This window comes from Triturus cristatus, chromosome 4_1 (genome assembly GCF_964204655.1).
Source record: "Triturus cristatus chromosome 4_1, aTriCri1.1, whole genome shotgun sequence".
In the NCBI taxonomy this organism is placed as follows: Eukaryota; Metazoa; Chordata; class Amphibia; order Caudata; family Salamandridae; genus Triturus; species Triturus cristatus.
In genome coordinates, this window is record NC_140585.1 from 251,175,192 (window position 1) to 251,197,563 (window position 22,372).

Here is a 22,372-nt window from a genome sequence, read left to right on the forward strand (position 1 = left end):
CCGCCTCAGAGCTGCTCTTAAAGAAGTTTGAGATGGTGATTTTTATATTTGAACGTATCAATATTCTTCTCAAATTCATTTTTCTGGTATACACAATTAAAGGTTTGTGTCCCATGACCTGCTCTAAAGCCATATCTTAACATTAATATTCGAGTTTACACAGATCTGTCTAATTTTTCCACTCTGCCTACTGTGTGAAATAATTCACTTAACCATCTCCTCCAATGATGTTCTAAAATGTTCCTCATAATAATTGATCAGGTGTCAAGCACTTCCTCCAAAATGTACTAAACCGTACCCTAGTTTCTTAACATTTTCAATCTCCCTTTCCATTTCTTTATAATTCACAGTATCGGATAAAATCAGACAAACATCTCTGTACTTGGCACATAGAGTACATTTTGACTTCAATGTGGAGGATGAAAACTACTGCCCATCAATAAACTATTTCTGTAACTTTTTGTTGATTTTTATATCCATCAGTTTCAGAATTGTTTAACTGTATTTAATAGCAACAGTCAATAGATAAATTCCTAGTATCTATTTAAACTTTGTTGAGTAGTGTAGTGACCATTTTGTAAATAATTTAAAAATCCATCTAGTTATGCCCCCAGACCAATCCATATTCCAACAACATTATCAGTACTATTACTAAAACGGAACCATATTTTTATAAATGACTTCTGTTGTACATTTTGCAGAATAAATGTTCCTAACCATACATGAATGTCACTATTTACTTACATAGGGGCAATGTTACTCTCCATAGCCCTTCAATGTGTTTGCTAGAAGGAAACATTTTCTTCAAATCTGAAAACTTGAAAGAGTAACTAATTCAATAATTTTATAATAATTCCTGATCCGATAGTCCATGCTTTCAGTGCTCCTTTCGTGTGTGGTATTGTGCCATATAAAATAATCACATGACATGTAAGCAATGAATCTCCTTTCAAATTGTATAGACTCCAGATACTATAACTAAACCGTGCTTTGCAGTGTTCTAATTGTAGCAACATCCCTTGAAATACAGCCCCGAGGTGGCTTCCTCACCGAGATATTCACTCAGCAGCCAAAGTGGTCATTGATATGTGGAGCCAATCCTGTAAACTGATTTGCTAGGCAGGGAAGATAAGATGTGAAACCCTGCTCTGGTTAGGCACTAAATTTCCATAGGCAACCACTTATGGAATTTCAATGCAGAGACCACCTAGCTTTCTCAAATGTGAGACCTTTAATTGTGTCAAACAGTATTACATCTTTTGAGGAATTAAATCAAGACTTGGGTCTTTAGTATACTCAGTCCTTCTGCTACTTAACAGTTGCACAATGCAATGTTTCCATATCTAGCATTCAATATATGCATTCCTGAATATAGCCCATTGGAGGCCAAGTTCACAATAACTTATATGCAGCTCTGCGTAGAATATCGCCGTTATAATAATCTTTTAGAATAAACACCCCGGCACATTTCCCAAGCTAAGAGAGGATTGGGAAAAGGACCTCTGCCCCTTGTACCAGGAGGAGTGGACTTTATAATATGCTCTATCTACCCAATATCTCTTAATAAAATTGAATTATATGGACAGAATTTACTTGACTCCATAACGTTTATGGGGGTTGCAGCGAGCCCTCAACCCGTCCTGTCTCTGATGCAGTACTGAAATGAGCGATTTCTTGCATACTGCCTGATCCTGCAGAACTATTCTGCCCTTCTAGAAACAGTAGAGGGTACGACACAAGCAGTTGGGTGCCGCCCAATACACCTAACCCCAAAAATGCCTGTATTAAATCTGGTTGAGGATGATGAATTGACACTGTGAGAAAGGATTATGTTTAGTAATCGGAAAGCAAGATATTTTGCAAAATTAGATGGCCTAAGCTCCCCCTAGTGTTTCCAAATAGAAGGCCGCTATGGAAATGTGTTAAACACTAGAACAAGCATTTGCAATGCAACAGGTCTCGCATTTACGCTAGTTTAAGCTAAAAACCAAAACCTAAATAAAAGGCATTGTCATTTACAATGCCAATAGCTCAAACTTGAGTAAATGCAAGATCTATTGTATTGCAAATGCTTGTTTTACCTAGCCAAGTTGCAGGGTGCAGAAAGAATGTGGCATGGAGCTCTTTTGGCCACATATGGTACTGCACCCTGCAGTAGATATGGTAAATCCACCCTACCCATAATGCATTGCATGAAAGACAGTACCACAAGTACATTCAAATAACTATGTCCATATATAAAATGAGTAGCTTTGAAATGTGATAAAATAATTATTATATTAATTCTGGATTAGATTCTAATCTGTGTGGAGCTGAGGAAGGGAAATGAATAGAAGGTCTCGTATAAATGTGAGCTGTACTAGTAATAAAGTAACGACCGCCAGCCATACAGAGGACATGGCTTGTGTTCTTAAAAGTCACGGTTTACGAAGGATAGGCGGCAATTAAAAACAAGCATTGGCATAGCCAATAGGTCTCGCCTTTGGGATCTTATAAGTGTTTAGCCATGCAACAGTGATGTTGCTGCACCAAGGATATTGTGCTGCATAGCTAAATACTTATACGGTCCCAAAAGTCGAGACCTATTGGCTATGCCAATGCTTGTTTCTTTTACACAGGTGTGCCCTGAGGCAGCAACAAGATTTAACAACTATGTTAAATATAGATTCAGGACATGCACAATCCACCTCAAGACTTGTCTTCGATCAAGCCTAAAACAAAAGTAGGAGGCATTAGAGTTGGTCCACGAGATGAAACAAAACCTCTGCATTAAGTGTTCTCCAATGTGACTTACTTCATTTTATAAGTGTGTGTGTGTGAGAGAAATTGTGTGTGAGAGAAATTGTGTGCGTGTGTGAGAAATTGTGTGTGTGAGAAATTGTGTGTGTGTGTGAGAAATTGTGTGTGTGTGTGAGAAATTGTGTGTGTGAGAAATTGTGTGTGTGAGAAATTGTGTGTGTGTGAGAAATTGTGTGTGTGTGAGAAATTGTGTGTGTGTGTGTGAAAAAGTGAGTGTGAAAAAGTGTGTGTGTGAAAAAGTGTGTGTGTGAGAGTGTGAAAAGGTATGTGTGCGAGAGAGCGTGTGTGAGAGCGAGCGAGTGTGAGAGAGCGAGTGTGAGAGCGAGTGTGTGTGTGTGCGCGCCTCCAATATCATGTTTCAATATAGGGCAATGCAGCCATTGGTCCAATAATATACATTCTAGATTAACCAGGAAGAAAAGAACGTTTTAGGTCTACAATGGATAAAAAGTGAAAGCATGCGAGCTTCAATGGCAGAAGATACATTCAGTTCCTGGGAAACCACAGAAGGCTGCTTTCCAATGGAAGCAGACCTGTCCCAGCGCAAAGAATAGCGCTCCAAGCCTATCCCTTACAGTGTTGAGTAACAGGGTGCAGTTAAGGAAACGTTCAAGGCTAGCTGGTGTTCGTACGTAACTGGAGGCGCATGCTTTAAAAATACAAAAATACAGATTTCTCTTGAGTTTCTGTATGCTAAAACGTTTTCTAATCTTTATTTAATGTAATATTGGGTAGAGGAGAGAAGCCGGGGTAAAGTTCTCTAGGTTTATAGTCTGGAAACTTACCTACACTCAGCAGTCTTTTCTGCCTGACTCCAGAATGAAGCTGTCGCTCTGTCCTTACAAAATGGCAACCCCTGGCTTGCTATCTCCATCTGATGCCCATGTGTACAGCGGTTGAAATCCACAGAAGTAGTCAGTACTACACCCTGCACCGCCATGTGTGTGCTGGAGCAGACGGCTCTTATCACAGCAGGACACCCTGCACAGTACAAGCAGGGCATGCAGGGAAACTCTGGCGTAGGGATCACACGCCCTTCTTCAGCACATAGCAGAAAACATTTATAGGGCTTTTCCGTAACCACCTCTTATATTAATAACCCAGGTGGTTTGGGAAGTGTAACAGCAACCAAAATAATTGTAGTCGTGCTGGTGACTTCCTGTGCATAAACAATTATTTTGCACAAAGAAAAACATTTGCCAATAGCTTTGAAATGATTTTTGCCCAATCCAAGATGGCTGCCAGATGTCGACATTGTGACGTTACAGGTCACGTGACCAGTGTGTGAGGCCTCAAGGTGTAAGCAAGAGGAGGTTACAGACAATGGAATGCAGTATGTATAACCGTTAAATGACACTGGTGGGGGCGTGGCGCGATACTCACAGCAAGCACCTGAGCATGTCCATACTATGTGCGCGCGGTCCCCACTACCTCAAATCCGCCGCTATGTGCTCCAAGTGGTATCTTGAAAGGGCATGCAGTCTGCACATGCACGGTGCTACACGGCTCCAATGAATCCTGCTATTTCTGCGCCCTGGAGGTGGTCCAGGCTCTTGTGATCCAAACTACAGAAAGTCAGTATTGTCAGTGAGCTCCTGCAGCACCTCAAGATCGTTGCCAACTGTGAAGAGGTCGATAATAAGGATCACAAGCACAGAGAGTTCCTTGAAGACATTTATTAGCAGAGGCAGGAGCCCATGGGTTTGCCTCCAAGTCCTGTGATTTCCAGCCGCAGCCTGCTAGGCAGTAGCATGGGAACACACAGGGCGAGAGAGCAGCCAGAGCCATAGTCCAGTCATAACAATTCCAATAACAGCATTGCTTGTGCGGGTGTATAAGCATGAGCGTAAAGTTAAATGTAAACAATACTGTTACACCTACAAAGAATAGTTCATGAACTTTGAGTCATCCATTTGCAATTGCACCATTTATTCACCCCCCTCAAGTGTGATCTCCTTAAGTAACATCCCACTACTGCATGGTCCCACTCCCAAGAGCAATGCTTAATATTTGTATGTAGTATTTGAAGTTTTACTTAGTTGTTTTCATCTACACGTTTATGCTGTCCTGTTCATTCTTTCTAACTCTTCAAAATAGTTATAGACCGTTTTTAATGTTGTTTCATCTGTGGTTTATCTAGATTCATATCAGGAAGAATCAGTAATGTTTTGTAGTAATGGACTAAATGTGTTTTATGGCCGCTGAGTCAAGTGTAAAATAATGGGCATTTCAGTTCATCTATCACCGAAATTTATGTGTGCGCTAGCGCTATGTGCCCGATTGCCGTAATCAGGACCCTTGGTAATGGTGTCCTGGGTGATTGATTGTATGGAACTTGGGCAGTTCCCTGCACGCACTGGTGTTGCACGGCAACACTGTAAGCGCGAAGTCGGGGAGAGGGGGCAGAGGCAGTGAGCAAGCAAGAGGAAAGACAGATGGCGCTGAAGGCTGGCGGTTCGCGCTCGCGTGAACAAAACCTTGTCGCCAGCCAGCAGCACTTTGAAAACTCACCTACTAAAGTCTCTCCGTGCAGCGCATGTGCGATGACTCAGCGAGACCTAAAAATGGGGCAGAACATTTAGTTTTGTTGTTACATGCAGTGGACTTAATATAATTGCTTTGCACTATTGCCAATGGTATAAAACGGCAAAAGTAGAAAACCTTGGAATTTTCAACCCCAATAGCTCTAACGTAAACACATTGGAAACCTTTTGCATTGAAAATGCAATTGGTCTTACATTTGTTGGAGTTACTGGCATTATAAATGCCATTTTTAGGTCTTGCGTGGCGTCGCAGCGCAAAGCGCTGCTCGCCTCGGTGAGATTTATTGTTAACGAGGAGTTTCAGAAAAGGGCTTGAAGCCCCGCCCCTAATTTCCATTGGCTGGCATCACTGTTTATGCTAAACGGTGGCCTGCCATTGGAAATTAGGGTTTTTGGTTGATGCCCTTTGGCCACCGGTCCGGTCTGGGATGCCTGCTTTGTTGCTGTTGCAAAGCACTTTCTTATCTTAATGGGGCCATGTGTTTCTAATTAGAAACACATGGCCCCATAAAGCTAAGAGATCGATGCTTGTTTTGAAGACAGCAGTCGTGCGTTGCATTCTGTGAAGCTGCACAGCTGGTGCCTTCGGGTTGGAGTGTGTGTCATGTTTTTGAGAGATGATGGTTCACGCTTGCACAACAAGGTAAGGCTAGTTTTTTATTTTTATTTACTAGTACTATATGTGCGTTCTACTCTTGTCATCCTTCCTCTGTTTCCTTCCTTCCGCCTTTCCTTTCTCTCAGCCTCCTCCTCTCTTTGCGTTCTTTCCTCTGCCGACCCACATCCCTTCCGCCCACTTCCCCTTTCCTCTCCCTCTTCCCCCCTTTCTCTCTCTCTCTCGCTCTCTCTCCCCCCCCCCCTCCCTCCCTCCCCGCTCGACTGGTGATGGGCCCCCTCAGCCTGTCTGGCTCTGACTGCTCTGTCCCTCCTCCAGCTCAGTATGTTCGGCTTGGTGTTTGGGCCTCTCCCTGCTCTGTCCGGATCTCTACTCCGAGCATGCCTACTCCCCAGAGCTTGGAGAGATGCGGCGCTGAAAGCCCTGTGCAGCAGGCGGAAGCAGTCCGAGCCTTGCCCCCTCCTCGCCCTAGAGAGCCGGGCTGCGGCTGCAGGGGATGCCCTTTTAACAGATGTGTTGTTAATGCGTCCGGTGGTACCTTTCTGACACAATGGTAAAATCGCAACAGATGAATCGTATAATGAAACATGGACAGGGCAAGTAATCAGAGACCGAGACATAAAAGTGACTTCATTTAGATTTGCCTTCTCTGCCCTTTATGCATAGTACATACATACATACATGATTACATGTTCATGGCAGTGGAGGAGGGGGACCAGGGACTTGGGTGTGTCCCAAGTTGTGCAGCTAAGGTCCCACCTGAGGGGCGGTGGCTGCCGATTTACGAGGTCTATCTAACAGAGCCCTGAGATATCTGCTGATTTATACGAGTGCTATATAACGGCGTCTTGCTATATCTGCTGCTATATTGGAGCGCTATATAACGACGCCTTCAGATATCTGCTGATTTATAAGAGCGCTATATAACAACGCCTTCAGTCTAGCGGCAAACCATACTGGCAGGTTCCTGGAACGAGGGGTGGAGGGGGCGGAGATTAATTTATTTACTTGTGGCCATAAGGCCTGAGCTGCCTCTTTGGAACCGAGAACCAGGTTTGAGTCCAGGCATCAACTCCACATCCTGTGATTCTAGACAAATCATTCAATCGCCCATAATCCTAAAAAAACTCTGACCTTATGTGATGTGATCTGGTGTTCATGTAAAGCGCTCTGATGCCTTTTGGCCAAGTTCGTGCTATATAAAACTGAAGAAAAAAAAAATCTGGGTGATGAGGGGGTAGGAGCTGCTGAGAAGACATGAGTAAACACAGAGACACCCTGTGAGCCATGCCTTTAGGCAGATCGAGGGTTTGGTTTGCAGGGGGATCCCTGGGAAGGAGGAACAAAATATGATTGTCAACAGCACAGGAATAAATTGAGATGCCGCACAGAGGAGATAATGTCCCTGAGGGAGGCGGTGTATGAGGGGCCATAGCAGGAGTCTGAGGACAAGTCCTGTGGTAACCCACCTGTAGGGAGGGCGGTAGTGCGATGACTGCAACGGGGGCCACACAGGACTCTGGAGACGTAGCTGATTCACTCAATTTGTAAATATCAGCTTTCGGGGAATGTAATAAATGAAGGAGTGTTAGTGAGTGAGCTGAGAGAACAACTGGCATATATGGGGATGGAGGGGCCATTGCCACAGTAGGGGAAAGGCCGCGAAGGATTCTGGGTAGATGAATGACTGAAGAGAGAGATGAGGCAGGGCCCGGGGTGGCGGCAGCTCCGGGGATTAATAATTAGAGAGAAGGGGTCCCGGAGGGTACCAGAGTCGGGTAAGGGGATCACGGCATTCATTCTTTTCTCATTTATGTCTGTGAGGTTGTGATGCATAAGGACCTGCAGCAATCTATGCTTTACCACAGCTCTAAGCCAGACAGTATTTATTGAAGAACAGCGCCCAGCTATTCAATGTGCAAGCACAATACTGACGTTATTTCATGTTTAAGGGGTTCTGTCTGCATTGTGTGCTTTAGTACAGCGCTAAGAGCGCTCCATTTCTGAGTACAGCTCAAGCCACAGACAGGGCAAGTGATGTGTCCAGAACCCCCACGGCCTTTCAACAAGAGCCCGAGCCGGGACTCGAACTCTGGGTCAGGAAGGACGCCTCGAGGCCCATCTCCTGCACTCTGATGTCATATCAGGGCCCGGGGAGTCCGCCCTTGACCTGCAGCACCGCGTGTCTCCACATTACCAGGCACTGTCCTTGCTCAGCGTCTGCCACTTTACACCGCAATGGTCGTGCCCCCGCCCCAGCTCTGCAGGCGGTTCATGCATCTACCACCCCCCTGTGAAGAAGGGGCGTGAGCCTCCTCTGTGACCCCTACCTTGGGCCCTCCTGCCAGGCCTGGGCCAGGATACTCTGCACAGAGCAGCTGCACGTGCCACTGCTCAGCCTTGGCATCTCCCATCACAAGACTGTCAGGGCCCGCGCTACCGCGTGCGGGTGTGCCATGTATTTATATAAGTGTCAATGCCTGATGTGCAACCGAGCACCCGAGGAAGGGAGCAGCGACGGAGGAGGCAGCTGTGGAAGAAGAGCAGTCCCCGGTCTGGGAGGGATGGAGGGAAGGGGGAGGGCCAAGTAAAGCCAGTGCTTAATTTGCAACAACAAAATCAAGCATTAAAAATGCAACAGATCTCGCCTTTTATTAAGTTAAAGCCATTTGCTTTGCTATACAATACCATTAGCAAAGCAAATGGCTTTAACTTGATCAAAGGCGCGACCTATTGCATTTTCAATGCTTGTTTTTATCTAGACCTGTTGCAGGGCGCAGTACCATATGTGGCCAAAAGAGGTCCCAGGGACAACACCCTGCAGAAGATAAGGTAAATCTACCCTACCCATAATGCATTGCATGCAAGACAGTTCCACAAATACATACAACTAGCTATGTCCTTATATAAAATTAGTACTTTTGAAATGTGACAAATAATTATTATATTCCGTATTAGGTTCTACTCTGTGTGACGCTGATGAAGGGAAATTAATAGGTCTCATATAAATGTGAGATGTACTAGTGGATAAAGTAACCACCGCCAGCTTTATAGAGGACAAAGCTTGTGTCCTGTCTGTAAACCCTGTAAGAAAGCAGTGCTTTGAGGCTGTAAGTAAAAGTTAGGAAGCAACAACACATGTACCAGGAAGTGTTTTCATGGGAGGTTACAAGAAGAGACAAAGTGGTACTAAGGAGGGACCACTAAGCCTATTGATCAATGAAAAACCACTATTAACAAAGGACAGGAGCCAATTAAAAAGATGGTGCAGAAAGTTTAGTTTTGTTTTTATTTGCAGTGGAATTATTATATTTGCATAGCACTATTGTCAATGGTGTAAAAAAAGCATAAGTAAAACCACTGTCATTTTCAATGCCAACAGCTCAAATGCGAAACCGATTGCATTGAAAATGCAATCTGTCTCGCATTTTTTGGAGGAGGTAATGGCATTATAAATGCCAATTTCTTTTTCTTACTTAGCCATGTTGCAGGGTACTGCACCATATGTGGCCAAAAAAGGTCCCATAGGGCCTCTTTTGGCCACATATAGTTCTGCACCCTGCAAAGTTGAAGATATTGGCATTATAAACACCATTTGTTTTGCCTAGCCATGTTACAGGTTGCAGTACTATGTGGCCAAAAGAGGTCCCAGGGAACCTCTTTTGGCTATGTATGGTACTGCACCCTGCAGAAGATATGGTAAATCCACCCTGCCCATAATGCATTGCATGCTAAACAGTACCACGAGTACATTCAACTAGCTATGTCCATATATAAAATTAGTGGCTTTGAAACGTGACAAAAGAATTATTATATTAATTCCGGATCAGGTTCTACTCTATGTGGAGCTGATGAAGGGAAATTAATAGGCGGTCTCATATAAATGCGAGATGTTCTTGTGCGTGAAGTAAGCACTGCCAGCCTAGCGTATGACCAAGTGTGTGTCCTGCCTGAAGCCTTTTAAGAAAATAGACCCTTGAGGCTGTAATTAAGACCTAGGGAGTCACGACGCATGTAACAGGGGGTGTCCTTATGGTAGGTTACAAGAAGGGACAAGGCGGTTACTAAGGAGGGACTACTAAGCCTATTAACTAATGAATAGCCACCATTTACAAAGGACAAGGACAGGAGCCATTTAAAAAGATGGGAGGGAAGTCGGCGGAGCTTTATTCACATATCCTGAATACAGCATGTCTCGAAGAGACGGTGCAAGCGCTGCCTAGGCGAGACCTAAAAACCAATATACGAGGCGTGTGTTTGTCCATGAAAAGTTGGGTGGGTATGGGACAAATGGCAGGTATATAGAGAATACTGTATACTGTAACAGGATGGTGTGCACAAACTTCTAGCCTTCAACCATGCATTTTCTTCTAATAAATATATTACTCTTCAGAAATAAGTAAATAATATTGATGTTCAGTGGGGCACTGGCAATGTATGTGTGATAGATGTCATGATGTTTGCCGATTCAGAATTTATTTTATGATGCAAAAACCTAGAAATAAACTGCTTAAAAGAAACGTACCCCCTAATGTAATTTTTATGCTGTAATTGCTTTGTTATTTGCTGATCCTTTAGATCAATTAGAATGTCAGTTAAAGCTTTTTTCAGTGATATATTTTAGGTCTTTAATAGAACACTTTAACAAATGCTTGGAAGTTATGCTGGCACTACTCGCAATAAGGGCTATATACTAATACAGAGATGTTGGCTTAGAAGAGTAAGAATTACTCTGTCAATGTCACATTTAACATTTGTTCTCTTGTTTTTAGCTGCTAGTCTTTGGGGGCCATACAAGGATGTCCTGCAGACGGTGGTTAATGCTGTGTGGAAGAGGCAACTAGAATCCATTCATGTGCTGGATATAGTTTTGAAGAAACACAAACCAGACTTCATCTCCCTCTTCAAAAATCCGGTAGGGAGCCCATGCTACTCCTTGTTTGTGACACTGGCGCTACTCCAAAATAAATTTTGTAAGTTGCACTTTTTGTGTTGAAAATGTTGCTGAGGGAGCTTTTAAATCTTTAGCTCTTAAAGTAGCCACCTAATTCTAATGAGAAACCTTTTCCTTCGGAGCAATGTTTTTGTTTTTTTGTGCAGTTTGTTCTGGAGTCAATTTCTCTTTTGCTCTACCCCACTTTGTAAAAATGCCAATAAGTGTAAAATCTGCTTTCAGTGATTGAATTAACTGCTTGAATTGACATATGAATCCAGTGAATGTCAAACAGGCTTCCAGGTGCTACGGTGATGTAATCTTCACTGACTTGCGTCATATTTGAGGCATAACCCTTTGATTCTGAAGCCACAATTTTAACATGTTTTTTAAAGTTATAACTTGCTGACTGATTTCAAATGATGTATCGTTTGTCTAACTTGGCAGTGCAGTTGTCTCCAAGGCTCATTGTTATCAATCCTTTAAAAATATACATAGTGGGCTTTGGCTGCTCCCAAATCGGATATTTCTATTTCACCTAATGTTGGAATAGTTATGCCTCATATGGAGTGCTTTCATTGTAATGCACAGGTGTTGGACGCTGGCTCTGTATATACTATACCAAAGTAAGGTACAGTGTGCACAGTCCAGGGAGTCGCCAGAGGTATAGCAGAGGCTAAATGAAGTAAGTACTAACAGCTCTTTTTGTGGTAGTGTGGGCGAGCAGTTAGGCTTATGCAGAGGGTATGTTTAGCATTTATTGTATTCACACAATCAAGACTGATGCATACTCTCAGAGACTGAATCCAGGCCAGTTGGGTAAGCATAAAAAAGGTATTCTTGTATTTTATTTCTAGAACCAAGCAGGACGTGGTACAGGTAGGTAAGATATACGTTCAGTTGTAAATCTTTACACAGAAATGCAATTGGGAATGGATTTGCAGTTGTTACTGGTCACTTTTATAATGTAGTTTTATTTACACAGTAATTGCTTTCAGAATACTTTTTAGTATCTTTTGGATTACTTTGAGTACTGGGGTGGTATGCCTAGATACCACATCTGAGGATCTCACAATACAAGGCAAGTAAGACTTTTTTATACTTTGCAGTTCAGTTCTCTTTTCTCCATACAAACATAATTTCAACACTTATAACATTTTAGGCCTAAAATCTCATAACATGGGTTCCTATGGGAGAAGAAGTGTTAGCGGTTTCTCAGGTAAGTATGCAACTTACGAGTGGGAGTTTTGGGGGTTAGGACCATGGTTTCCCTGGGTCTACAGAGTCACTCGAGTTGCACCACCAGAAGCACTGGGGCGGCCGGGTGCAGAGTGCAGGGGCCCAATGTTAGCCAATGGGGCTAAGGCGGCCTTCGGTTAGGGACTGCTGACAAACAGGCCACTCGAGTGTGGGAGCAAAGCTCCTGGGGTTAAGGCCAGCACTGCAGGGGCCAACGACCAGCACAGGAGCTGCACCACCAGCGGCACTGGGGCGGTCTGGTGCAGGGTGCAAAAAAGATGTCGGGGACCCTCTGCTTTTTAATGGAGATCTTCGGTTCAACAAAGTTGCTGTTGGCTCGGGCAGGGAGACTTCCTGAAGGTGACCACTGGCTGGAGCGGTACGTTGGGTTCTTGGGTGATGCCTGGACACTGTCGGGTGGGCCACCCAAGGCTGTGGGGCGTCATGTGCAGGGGTGTCTTCTGGCGTCTGGTTTTCTTTCCAGCTCCGTTCGCGGTCTGGGGTACCCTTCAGGTTGAGGTTGCAGGTGTCTCCTTGAAGCTTGTAGGAGGTCGGGGGTCACCAGATCCCAGGTCAGGATCGCCAGGTAGACATCCTTGTGGTGTTGTGCCACTCGAACTTGGGCTGTGGGCGTCTGGTGCAGAGTGGTGCAGAATCGTGGAGTTGCCTGAATCCGGATCCTGGTTTTGGAATTTTGGCTGAGCAAATCTGGTGCTCATGGGAGACAGTCTCTAAGGTGGTGCAGAGCAGTTCCTCCGGGCTCTGGGGGGCTGCTGGACACGCTGGTTTCTTTGCTGTAGGCAGGTTGGATTTGGGATAGGCCTGTAGGGCTGCGTCCAATGCAGGAGAGGTCCTCTTTTCCTGGGTCAGCACAGCTCTACAGTCCTTCTTCTTTCGTCCTCGAATCTTTGGAGGCAAGGTTCAGTTTTGCCCCTAAATATTAGATTTGGGGGCATTTAAATTGATGCGCAGGTCGGGACCAATGGGTCCCTTCCTTAGGTTGGGTACACCCCCTATTATGCCACCCTCCAGTGGGAGGGGGCATAAGCCTCTTCCTGATTGGTTGGGTCCCCTCATCTCCAAGATGGAGGGACTGAGATGTGTGCTTCACCTCGCCTCCCCCACCTGAGGGGTGGGGTTGGCAGAGGTGGGCACACCCCTCCTTCTCGCTTGGTATTCCCACCAATTCTCCCCCCCAAAAGTGGGGCCATAACCGGTTGGAGCCAGTTGCTGTGGGCAGCAAAAGGCAGGGACAGCTCACAAAGGCGGCAGGCCTTTGAAGCTTCCGCTTCCTGGACCCAGCCAATCCTGGAGGAGAAGGCATGACGCCTCAGCCCAGGATGGGCTTTGTTTCTGGACCCAGAGGGCGGAGGCTCTCTACCCAGGGGTCCAGAAAACTGTCTGGTGGTGGCAAATGGTGGGTAGTGATTCAGGAACCACACCTGGGCTAAGTGATTTTCAGGGGGCATCTCTAAGATGACCTTTGAGTGCATTTTACATTATATCCCATACTGCCATCAGTGTGGGCTTAATGTGCTGAGAAGTTTGCTGCCAAACTTCCCAGGTTTTAGTAAAGCCATTATGGAGCTGTGGAGTTCGTAATGACCAACTCCCAGACCATATACTCTTTATGGCTTTACTACACTTACATTGTCTAAGAATTGACTTCGTCACTGTAGGAGCACAGGGCTCATGCCACTGTGCCCTCATCAGGGGGCTAGTGCAACCTGCTAGAGGGGTGACTTATCTAGGCCTCAGGCAGTGGGTTGCATACATGGCACACAGGGAGGCGTGCCACATCTATTCTTCACTTTTCTCTGCACCAAAACATGCAACCTGCGATGGCAGTGTGTGGGTGTTAAGGTACTGAGCCACTAAGGGCTTTTCGTGGTCACAGTGCCCTTGGTACCCATGGTCCCTTTTACAAGGGGTTTACCTGTGGCCAGGGATGTGCCAATTGTGGGTACAAAGGTACAGTTTTGGGAAAGTACACAGGCCCTGGGAACCTGATTACCAGGGACTCTGGGCACATCGAGTCTGGTTGCATTCGGGGTCACGCAAGAAATGAGTGGTAACCATGCAAAAAGGGGCCCTTTCCTACAACAGGGAACTATTTTACCTCTCAAAAGTACACTAAATCATCGCACATGAAGTTGTTTATCTCATAGATGCGTTTTATACAGAAAACTGCGGGTTGATTTTAGGTTTAGTGTATAAGCCGCTTTTAGAGAAAGACCACTTGTGGACCATACAAAAAAATTATAGTGGGCTTAGATCCAGACCACTGTTTACCATTGGTAGATTTTCTTGTCACTCTCATTTTCTCGCTTCTGATTTAATAGCGTTCCTTTCTCCACTTGCAGTTGTCCCTCCCCTGAAGCATATGCTGTTTACCATCCTTTTGATTGAATACCGTGTATTCGTCCACTGCTCGCATTCAAAGAATACTTTTTCATTTTCTTTCAGCACTCTACATGAGTCAACATGTTCTCTAGCTCACACCGTGTAGTAATCAAGTGGGGGAAAAAGAAGCTTAGGTCCATTCGGCTTCCTAAAGTTATTTATAAATCACAAGGGGGGAGAATGGACCACTTGTCCTGTGTTACCATGGTCTTGTTGGTTGTATCCTTCATAAAAAGACCCTCATAACATCTACACAGGTCGAGGGCGGTATATTTTCATTCTCCGCCATTTGTGTACTGTTTCAGCAACATCATTGGGTCATTTTGTCGTAAAAATGCTGACCTCCACCCGGAGGAAGACCTACTGGTACTGACAGTAGTGGTCAGAGATATCGTGAATTAGTGCTCGAGGTGAAGTGAAGAAATTTAAAGTTAAAATCCCTATGTCACTTGTAACCTCAATAATTTATTCCGGAGGCAGTGAATGGGAGTTTAAAAAAAGTAATGTGCGTATTGAATGAGTTACTGTTCATTCGCACTTCTTAGTGGTCAACATGTTTCAGCCCTCTTTGCATTCTCGGGGCTTTCGTCAGGACCGAACTTAATTGTGTAGGACCAATGAGGTTCTACATGAAGTGGTGTAATTCACCACTGGAATTAGTAGGTCAGATCAATTGTATCTGTACCTTATGAGCGTTTACTTGCCACGCTTCATGGAGTCACCGGCGGGCTTTATGGTCAATTCAGTTGTAATCACCGTGATGCGCTTGTGCTGCCTCTCGCTACGGTGCTCCGAGTGACGCGGGGGCCGTTCTCGGTACGTTTTCATTCCCGGTCACGGTCAGTCCTTTCTCCCTTTCTGACCGTGACTCCATGAAGCGTGGCAAGTAAACGCTCATAAGGTACAGATACAATTGATCTGACCTACTAATTCCAGTGGTGAATTACACCACTTCATGTAGAACCTCATTGGTCCTACACAATTAAGTTCGGTCCTGACGAAAGCCCCGAGAATGCACAGAGGGCTGAAACATGTTGACCACTAAGAAGTGCGAATGAACAGTAACTCATTCAATACGCACATTACTTTTTTTAAACTCCCATTCACTGCCTCCGGAATAAATTATTGAGGTTACAAGTGACATAGGGATTTTAACTTTAAATTTCTTCACTTCACCACGAGCACTAATTCACGATATCTCTGACCACTACTGTCAGTACCAGTAGGTCTTCCTCCGGGTGGAGGTCAGCATTTTTACGACAAAATGACCCAATGATGTTGCTGAAACAGTACACAAATGGCGGAGAATGAAAATATACCGCCCTCGACCTGTGTAGATGTTATGAGGGTCTTTTTATGAAGGATACAACCAACAAGACCATGGTAACACAGGACAAGTGGTCCATTCTCCGCACTCTAGCTCACACCCTCATGTGCTGCTTCCCCCAAAACACCATTCCTCATGTGTTGCTTCCTAATCCTCCACAACCTTAACCATTCATTTTTTTAAATTCTTTTTTTGCCGAGCCTTAAGCTCCACCTGTTGCTCCCTCACCTGGTCCCTGTCGCTTCATCCCACCTGCTCCTCCTTTGCTTCCTGACATTTGCCGTCCTTTAAAATATATTTTATTTACATTTTTTATAGGGCCTGACAGCTACCAATTACAGCCATGCCACACTGCATTGCAGATTTCACTTAGGCGCAAGTAGAATTTTTGTTTATGTACCAATTCAAGTGGAATTAGCCAACTTGTATTGGTAGATTAAAATTAAAAAAACATAAAGACACCTGCTTAATTCCAAACGGCGCAAATATATGGTGACACAGCATCCAAAAGATGCACATACATGGTGACACTGCATTTGTAAAGCCCTTAGGTTTAAAAGGTGAGACTTCTTTCCTTTGCCAATGCTTGTTTTACTGCTGCTGTCTTAAAAAAATTAGTTTAATCCTGACTGACTGCAAGCCAAACTTATTGGCTTTGCCAGTGTTTGTTATTATTGTTTAATCTTATTTAACTGCCGCTATTAACTTCATCATTTTTCCCCTTTACTCGTGCTTTTCCCTTTACAGCCAAAAAACGCCCAGCAGCATGAAAAGGTACAGAAAGCCAGCACTGAGGGGATCGCCATCCAAGGACAGCAGGGCACCCGCCTGCTCCCAGAGCAGCTCATTAAAGAGGCCTTCATCCTAAGCGACCTTTTTGACATGGGAGAGTTAGCAGCCGTGGAGTTACTCCTCACAGGTATGCAAAACCTGGGCTCCAGGTGTGAGACATGCGAGGTGGGACCGGTGAAGGGTGGCGCAGTTTGGGAGATCTCGGCTGAATTAGATCAGGGAAGCAGTAGAACTAGTCTTGTTACTTAAATAAGTTCTGTGTGTGTGTGTTTTTTAATGGTTGCCGATTGATTTTATTTATTAAGGTCTTTATTTTGTAGTTGAGTTTAAGTTCCACAGTCTAGGGCCAGGCACCAGAATGCCTGTTTGTTGTTTTGGTTATAGTGATTTGAGATTCCTAGAATTAGACTGTCCTTGCATCTCGCATTTCAATGTTTACCTGTGACTTTGAATTAATTGATGAAATAGGGAGGTAGCGCAGTGTTTGCTTCATGTGTGATGCATACAATCTTGAAGTCAACTTTAGCTGTGAGCAGTAGCCTTTGTGCTTACCAAGTATGAAGAGGTGCCGGGCCTCAAGAGTTGAAGCATCGCATGGTTTGTGAAGCTGCCTCAGTTTGATTCCGCAACCTCCATCTACTAGGGACACCATCTGCTTTCAACTGTTGTATCATAAGTCTAGATATTTGTTATCTTTGAATTACTCCTTTCTCCTGTACCTTCTCGACCTCTTGTTCGATTTGTATTAACTAATCTGGAGCCTTCTATGGGGACATTTTTGACACTCCTCTCCAAGGCAGTCAAGTTGTGGCTAGCACAGAAGTTCAGGGCTGTTGTTAAAGACCTTCTGGTCTAGAGCTGTAACTTACTATCAGATTATTTTGTGATATTAGCAGGCTGAAAGACGTTTACTTTCTTGTTTTCTTCTCCTGCCTTCCCTCTTGACAAAGAAAGAAGCCCTATGGATGCTTTCATGGTGGCAGAGTTGTAGCGCTGTGTTGAAAATGTACGACTGGTCACAGTGAGAGTCTTTGGATCATCTTTCGGAGTAATAAGCCCATGGGCAAAGTTCTTCTTGGTCACATTGTCTAATTTGCTAGAGAACAACTATCACCACACTTGGCGTCTAGTACTTTTACGTTAGTGAATTCATAAGTAATGTTTACTTTAGCTACTGGCATGCAACCAGAAGTCATTTAGGTGTCAAGTTCTTTTTGACCATTTGGAGTGCGGTTTGGAGACCACTCCTATTCTTTACTAGACTAGGAGAAGTTTTCATCACCGGTTTGCACTTTTCGTAATTGGTGTTTTGGGTAGTGCAGATCTTTATTGGTCATCTTACAAAAAGCTGAAGATGATGGGGTAAGTGATTTAAACAAAGCTCTTCATTCAAGTTGGAAGCAGTGTTACTTTTGAAGCACTTGTGAACTAGGATCTCGGACATGGGCTCCCAGTTATCTGCTGGAGTGTCGTATTTTCATGCCTTTGGTGACCTGCCAAATGTTGTATGGAATAACAAGTTGGAGATCATTGCAGCTACAAGGTAATTCTAAAGAAGACAGAAAAGCTCACTGTCTACAGGGGTTAAGCTGCAATTCTTCTCAGTATCCTCCTGGGTAGTGATATCATGGTCAACGGTGCGAACCACCGCAGATGTATATAATAAAATCAGGTTGTTGACTATTTTTATATATACACTGCCTGTTGCAAATTGTCTGGTACTACAAAAAAGATGGTCCAAATGACCCATCTGGACTAAATATAACCATTACCAAATTTGTTTTTTACCCAGTGAATAGCTGCCTCTAGGTATTAACTGTTCTTTACATTAACCTTCTCAAGCAGGACAGATGTGAAACTAGGCAAATACTGGCAGAGTGGGTTTGGGTGTTTTTCTTGAGGACCAGGGTGTAAAAACCACTTCTATAGTTGTTTTAGGATTACGATTGTGGAATCAGTAACTTATTAAAAAGAAGACGCAGCTTACTATTTGGTGTACAGGTACTGGTTTCTCTGATTCTAGTTGAATTCAGTGCAGGAACTAAACCATATCAACATTAATACCAGCGACGTTTTTGTGTTTAATTCTCTGAACATTTGATCAAGCGCTTTCTACAGTGGTGAAAGATTGCTTTGTCCTCCCCGTTGCAATAGGTTTACATCTAGACACCAAGGTTGAGGGTGGGTGCTCTGAATGGTTCTCTACTAGGAGCTCCCTTCACCTACAAATAAGAGGGCATTAACACATGCCTCCACAGATTTCATGACCCACGTGGTTTTAAAACGGAATACTGTTTGTCGAAGGGGACCCCCAAAGAATGGTGTAATAATAATCCACATTTGTAAAGCGCGAACAATCACCAGTTAGGGTCTCTAGGCGCTAGGTGCCGTCGGGAAGATTAAGCAAGCTATTGCCCAGAGTCACATGGTGCTGGGCTAATCTGCCGCCGGCTCCGGGGTTCGAACCGTGATCCCCAGATTCTGGAGTCAGTCTTCCCTTATGAGTTTGCTTTACAGGATGGGTAGACTAGTAACTGGATGAAATTAATGTGAGGCTTAAGGGTTTCTGGGTAGGGGTTAATCCTTTAGTTGTCGTCTGTAGTTTAATTAGTTAATTGGTATAGTTAGGGATTCAGTGTCTCGAGTCAGTATTATTCAGCATTTGTGTGCTAACTGGCCAAAATATGTGCATTCTAAAACGTCATCAAGTGTATGTGCTCAGTTCTTACATTTTTTGCAATTGACTGTCTAGTACCACCCTCATATTTTCCAATTTACCCAGTGACTCTCCCTTGTGAGTTCCGTGGTCTTAGGACCCGCCATCCTCGTTCAGTTTACAATTACTTGTATTTCCTTTTGTCTTCCTTGCGCTCCCAACACTGGCCTGCCTCTTCTTGCTCGTGTTTGTTTAGCATTGGGCATTCTTAAGGGCCTGTCCCAGTGACAGTCACTCACCTACTTGACTTCTCATTCCTTTCACATGCAGCTCTGATTCCTTTCAAGCATTTGTGTATTTTGTGTATATTCGTGTTGTATCTTGTGATGTTGTAGGCGGCCACCTCTTAGCAGACCCTGAACAAATTCAGAAGCTCCATATCGGTGTAGGGTTTTTAGTAAAGACAGGAAGATTGGCACTCCGACTAGTTCGCGTGGTGTCTACTATGCTCGGAGTGTGCACGGTGCTGCCAGGTCGTGGAAAATACCCTGTGACCCCCGTAAATGTGTGAGTCGAAAACACACACGAATAATGAAAACACAGTCCTGGGCACACGTAATAAGGTTATAACAATGGTTCAAATGTCTCGTATTGTACGAATATCTGTGGTTGACACCAGTATAATATGCAAATGTATTTAATAATGCAACAAAGAAAAACAACCAGCCAACACGTGTTTCGTCACATAAGGGTAGTAACCCGCGACTTTCTTCAGGGCTGTGTGGCGGTGCAGAATATCATTGCCGTGTCGCGAGGCCGGTGATAATTCGAACCCGGCAAAGGGGGTCAAATAGGGACCAAAGGTCCGCGTTAAGTTCCTGGTGGGAGGGGAAGGAGCCAAAAGTGGCAATCCCCTGCGAGTCAGGTGTAAAAAGGTTGGGTTGGCCTATTATTACGTGAAGTCCTCAATGAGTGTGTTACATGGCCTGATGTGACGTGTAGAAGATTCGGGGATGTATGAACATGGAATGGGACTGGGAATGTGTCCTGATTAGTCCAGTGTCTATAGGAAGTTAGTGGGCGGGTACGCCGTTATAACGAGGTTGTCTCAATTTGATCTAGTGGCATAGGAGGAAACACTGGTTCCGTATCAGAAGCTGACAGGAGTTTCTGAGTTGGAACACTGCTCCATTTGTAAGCGTTCATCTTGTTTTTGCTTCAGCTACACCTACCCATGAAGCAGATCAATTTTCCATGGTTTATTTTGTACAATAAGTACAACTCTTATGAAGCATCCTTCTGGTATTGTACAATTGTGTACTAGTTCTCAATCATTTCAGCTGACCCTATTCGAGCAAGAGGAAATAACGTAAAGGATTGCAGACAATAAAACCTGATTGTTTCTTGAAGAAAGATTTCATATAAAAAGTAAACGACTTACTGCATCAAAGGACAGGACTGGAGTGATATTAACAGGATACTGTTCGATTAACTTTTTGGTCAAAAGACTAATGTGAAAAACGTTTAAGTGGAGGGGCTTTGAAGGGTCTGTAGAGAGGTGGTCTTGCCAAACCGTAATAATGCATTTCCTTTCTGCTGCCATTTAAGTAAGTAAGAATTTCAAAAGATGAAGATCTGGATAAAAAAGTCTGAATTTTTCAACTGTATTCATAGGTGGTAAATGTTTTACTGTCCTATTTAAAGTTGTATTCTATTGTGGTTCACAGTGGTAAAATGACGACACTCTTTTTAATTTTTTTTTTTATTTTTTTTAGGCGAACACCAGCTGCCACACTTTCCTGGCTTAACACGGGGCTTGGTTGCCGTCCTACTCTACTGGGATGGGAAAAGATGCATCGCCAGCGCCCTCCACACCCTTATCCAGTCACGTCGAGGGAAAACATGGACACTGGAGCTCAGGTACATTGATAGAGGCATTGTTTGTGAGCTGTGAGCACATGAAGAACAGCCGTTGTTGGTGTTTAGTTTTGCGTTGGGTTGTCGCACGTCTTTGGTACCTTCTCTTTTTCTTTGGATTTGCAGTGCTGAGTTGGTGTCCATGACTACACGTTTCACGGATGAGCTGATGGAGCAGGGCCTAACTGGGAAGATCCTAACTCTGGTTTCACAGATTGACTTGAACTGTGAGTTTGAGAGACTCCAACGAGGGCGTGGCCTTGGCAATGAAAAACATCGCAAAGAGGTAAGAGAATCAGTGTCCTTATATTAGAGGGACAGTCTTCTGGAAAAAAAAAAACACTGGGACCGTACACCGCTTATTGCTTCAACTCTGATAGACCTTTACTGTGGCATTGCTGTGCTGGGTGAGCAGGGTCGACCATTCTTAAATACAGTGTAACCTGCTGTAGAGGAGGGTGGTACTGCAATGCTTACATATTTATCCCTCTATACAGCCATGTGCAATTGTATTCTGTTGTTCAAATGAGAAAGTTTGGAATGTTGCTGTTGTGCAGAAGTTTACAATTTCTACCTCTGTTTTCTGTCTCTGCAAAATGTTTTTGACAGTTCATGGGCATTGTGCTGAGCAAAGCAATCCAGCTAGTTTTTAGCGCAAACATGGAAAACTGACCAGTTAAGTCTGGAGATTTACTTTTCAGCGCCTCTCTGGTATTTCGAACCAGTTGCAGCATATTTCTGGCCCTCAGGATTATGTCCAGTAGGGTTTGTCACTTCACTAGTTGACCAGTACGATGCAAAAATGGAGTGAGTGTCATGAATAAAAAATGCAATTTCGAACTGCTTGTTGCAGGAAAAAGTCTGGGACATACCTATCGGGTAACTGCAATTTAACTGGAGATTAGCTGATTCAGCTGTAGATTAGAGGCTAGTGCCTTTTACGGGGTGAACCATCAACTTTTTCTTTTAAGAATAATCACCCACTGAGGAACTGCTACTTCATAAACACAAAGTTCTAAAAATGCTGTTTAGTGAAAGTGAATTACTGCTGTGCGATATGCAATATATGAGTTTGGTGAATATCCTCTTCCATGTGAAACTAAGACGAGTCAATACTCAAACTTGATCTAAAGATGCCCTTGGAAAA

At 44.1% G+C, this 22,372-nt stretch overlaps 1 protein-coding gene across 1 annotated transcript in view; it reads left to right on the forward strand.

Annotated features, from left to right (window-relative positions):
• The window catches only part of NUP205 (nucleoporin 205), an 839,084-nt gene that overhangs the window by 37,617 nt on the left and 779,095 nt on the right, over nt 1-22,372 (forward strand). The window contains exons 2-5 of the mRNA XM_085651995.1: nt 10,731-10,873; nt 16,608-16,779; nt 21,084-21,228; nt 21,352-21,511. Of these exons, the coding sequence (XP_085508121.1) occupies nt 10,731-10,873; nt 16,608-16,779; nt 21,084-21,228; nt 21,352-21,511 (620 nt within the window). The remainder of the gene's footprint in view (nt 1-10,730; nt 10,874-16,607; nt 16,780-21,083; nt 21,229-21,351; nt 21,512-22,372) is intronic.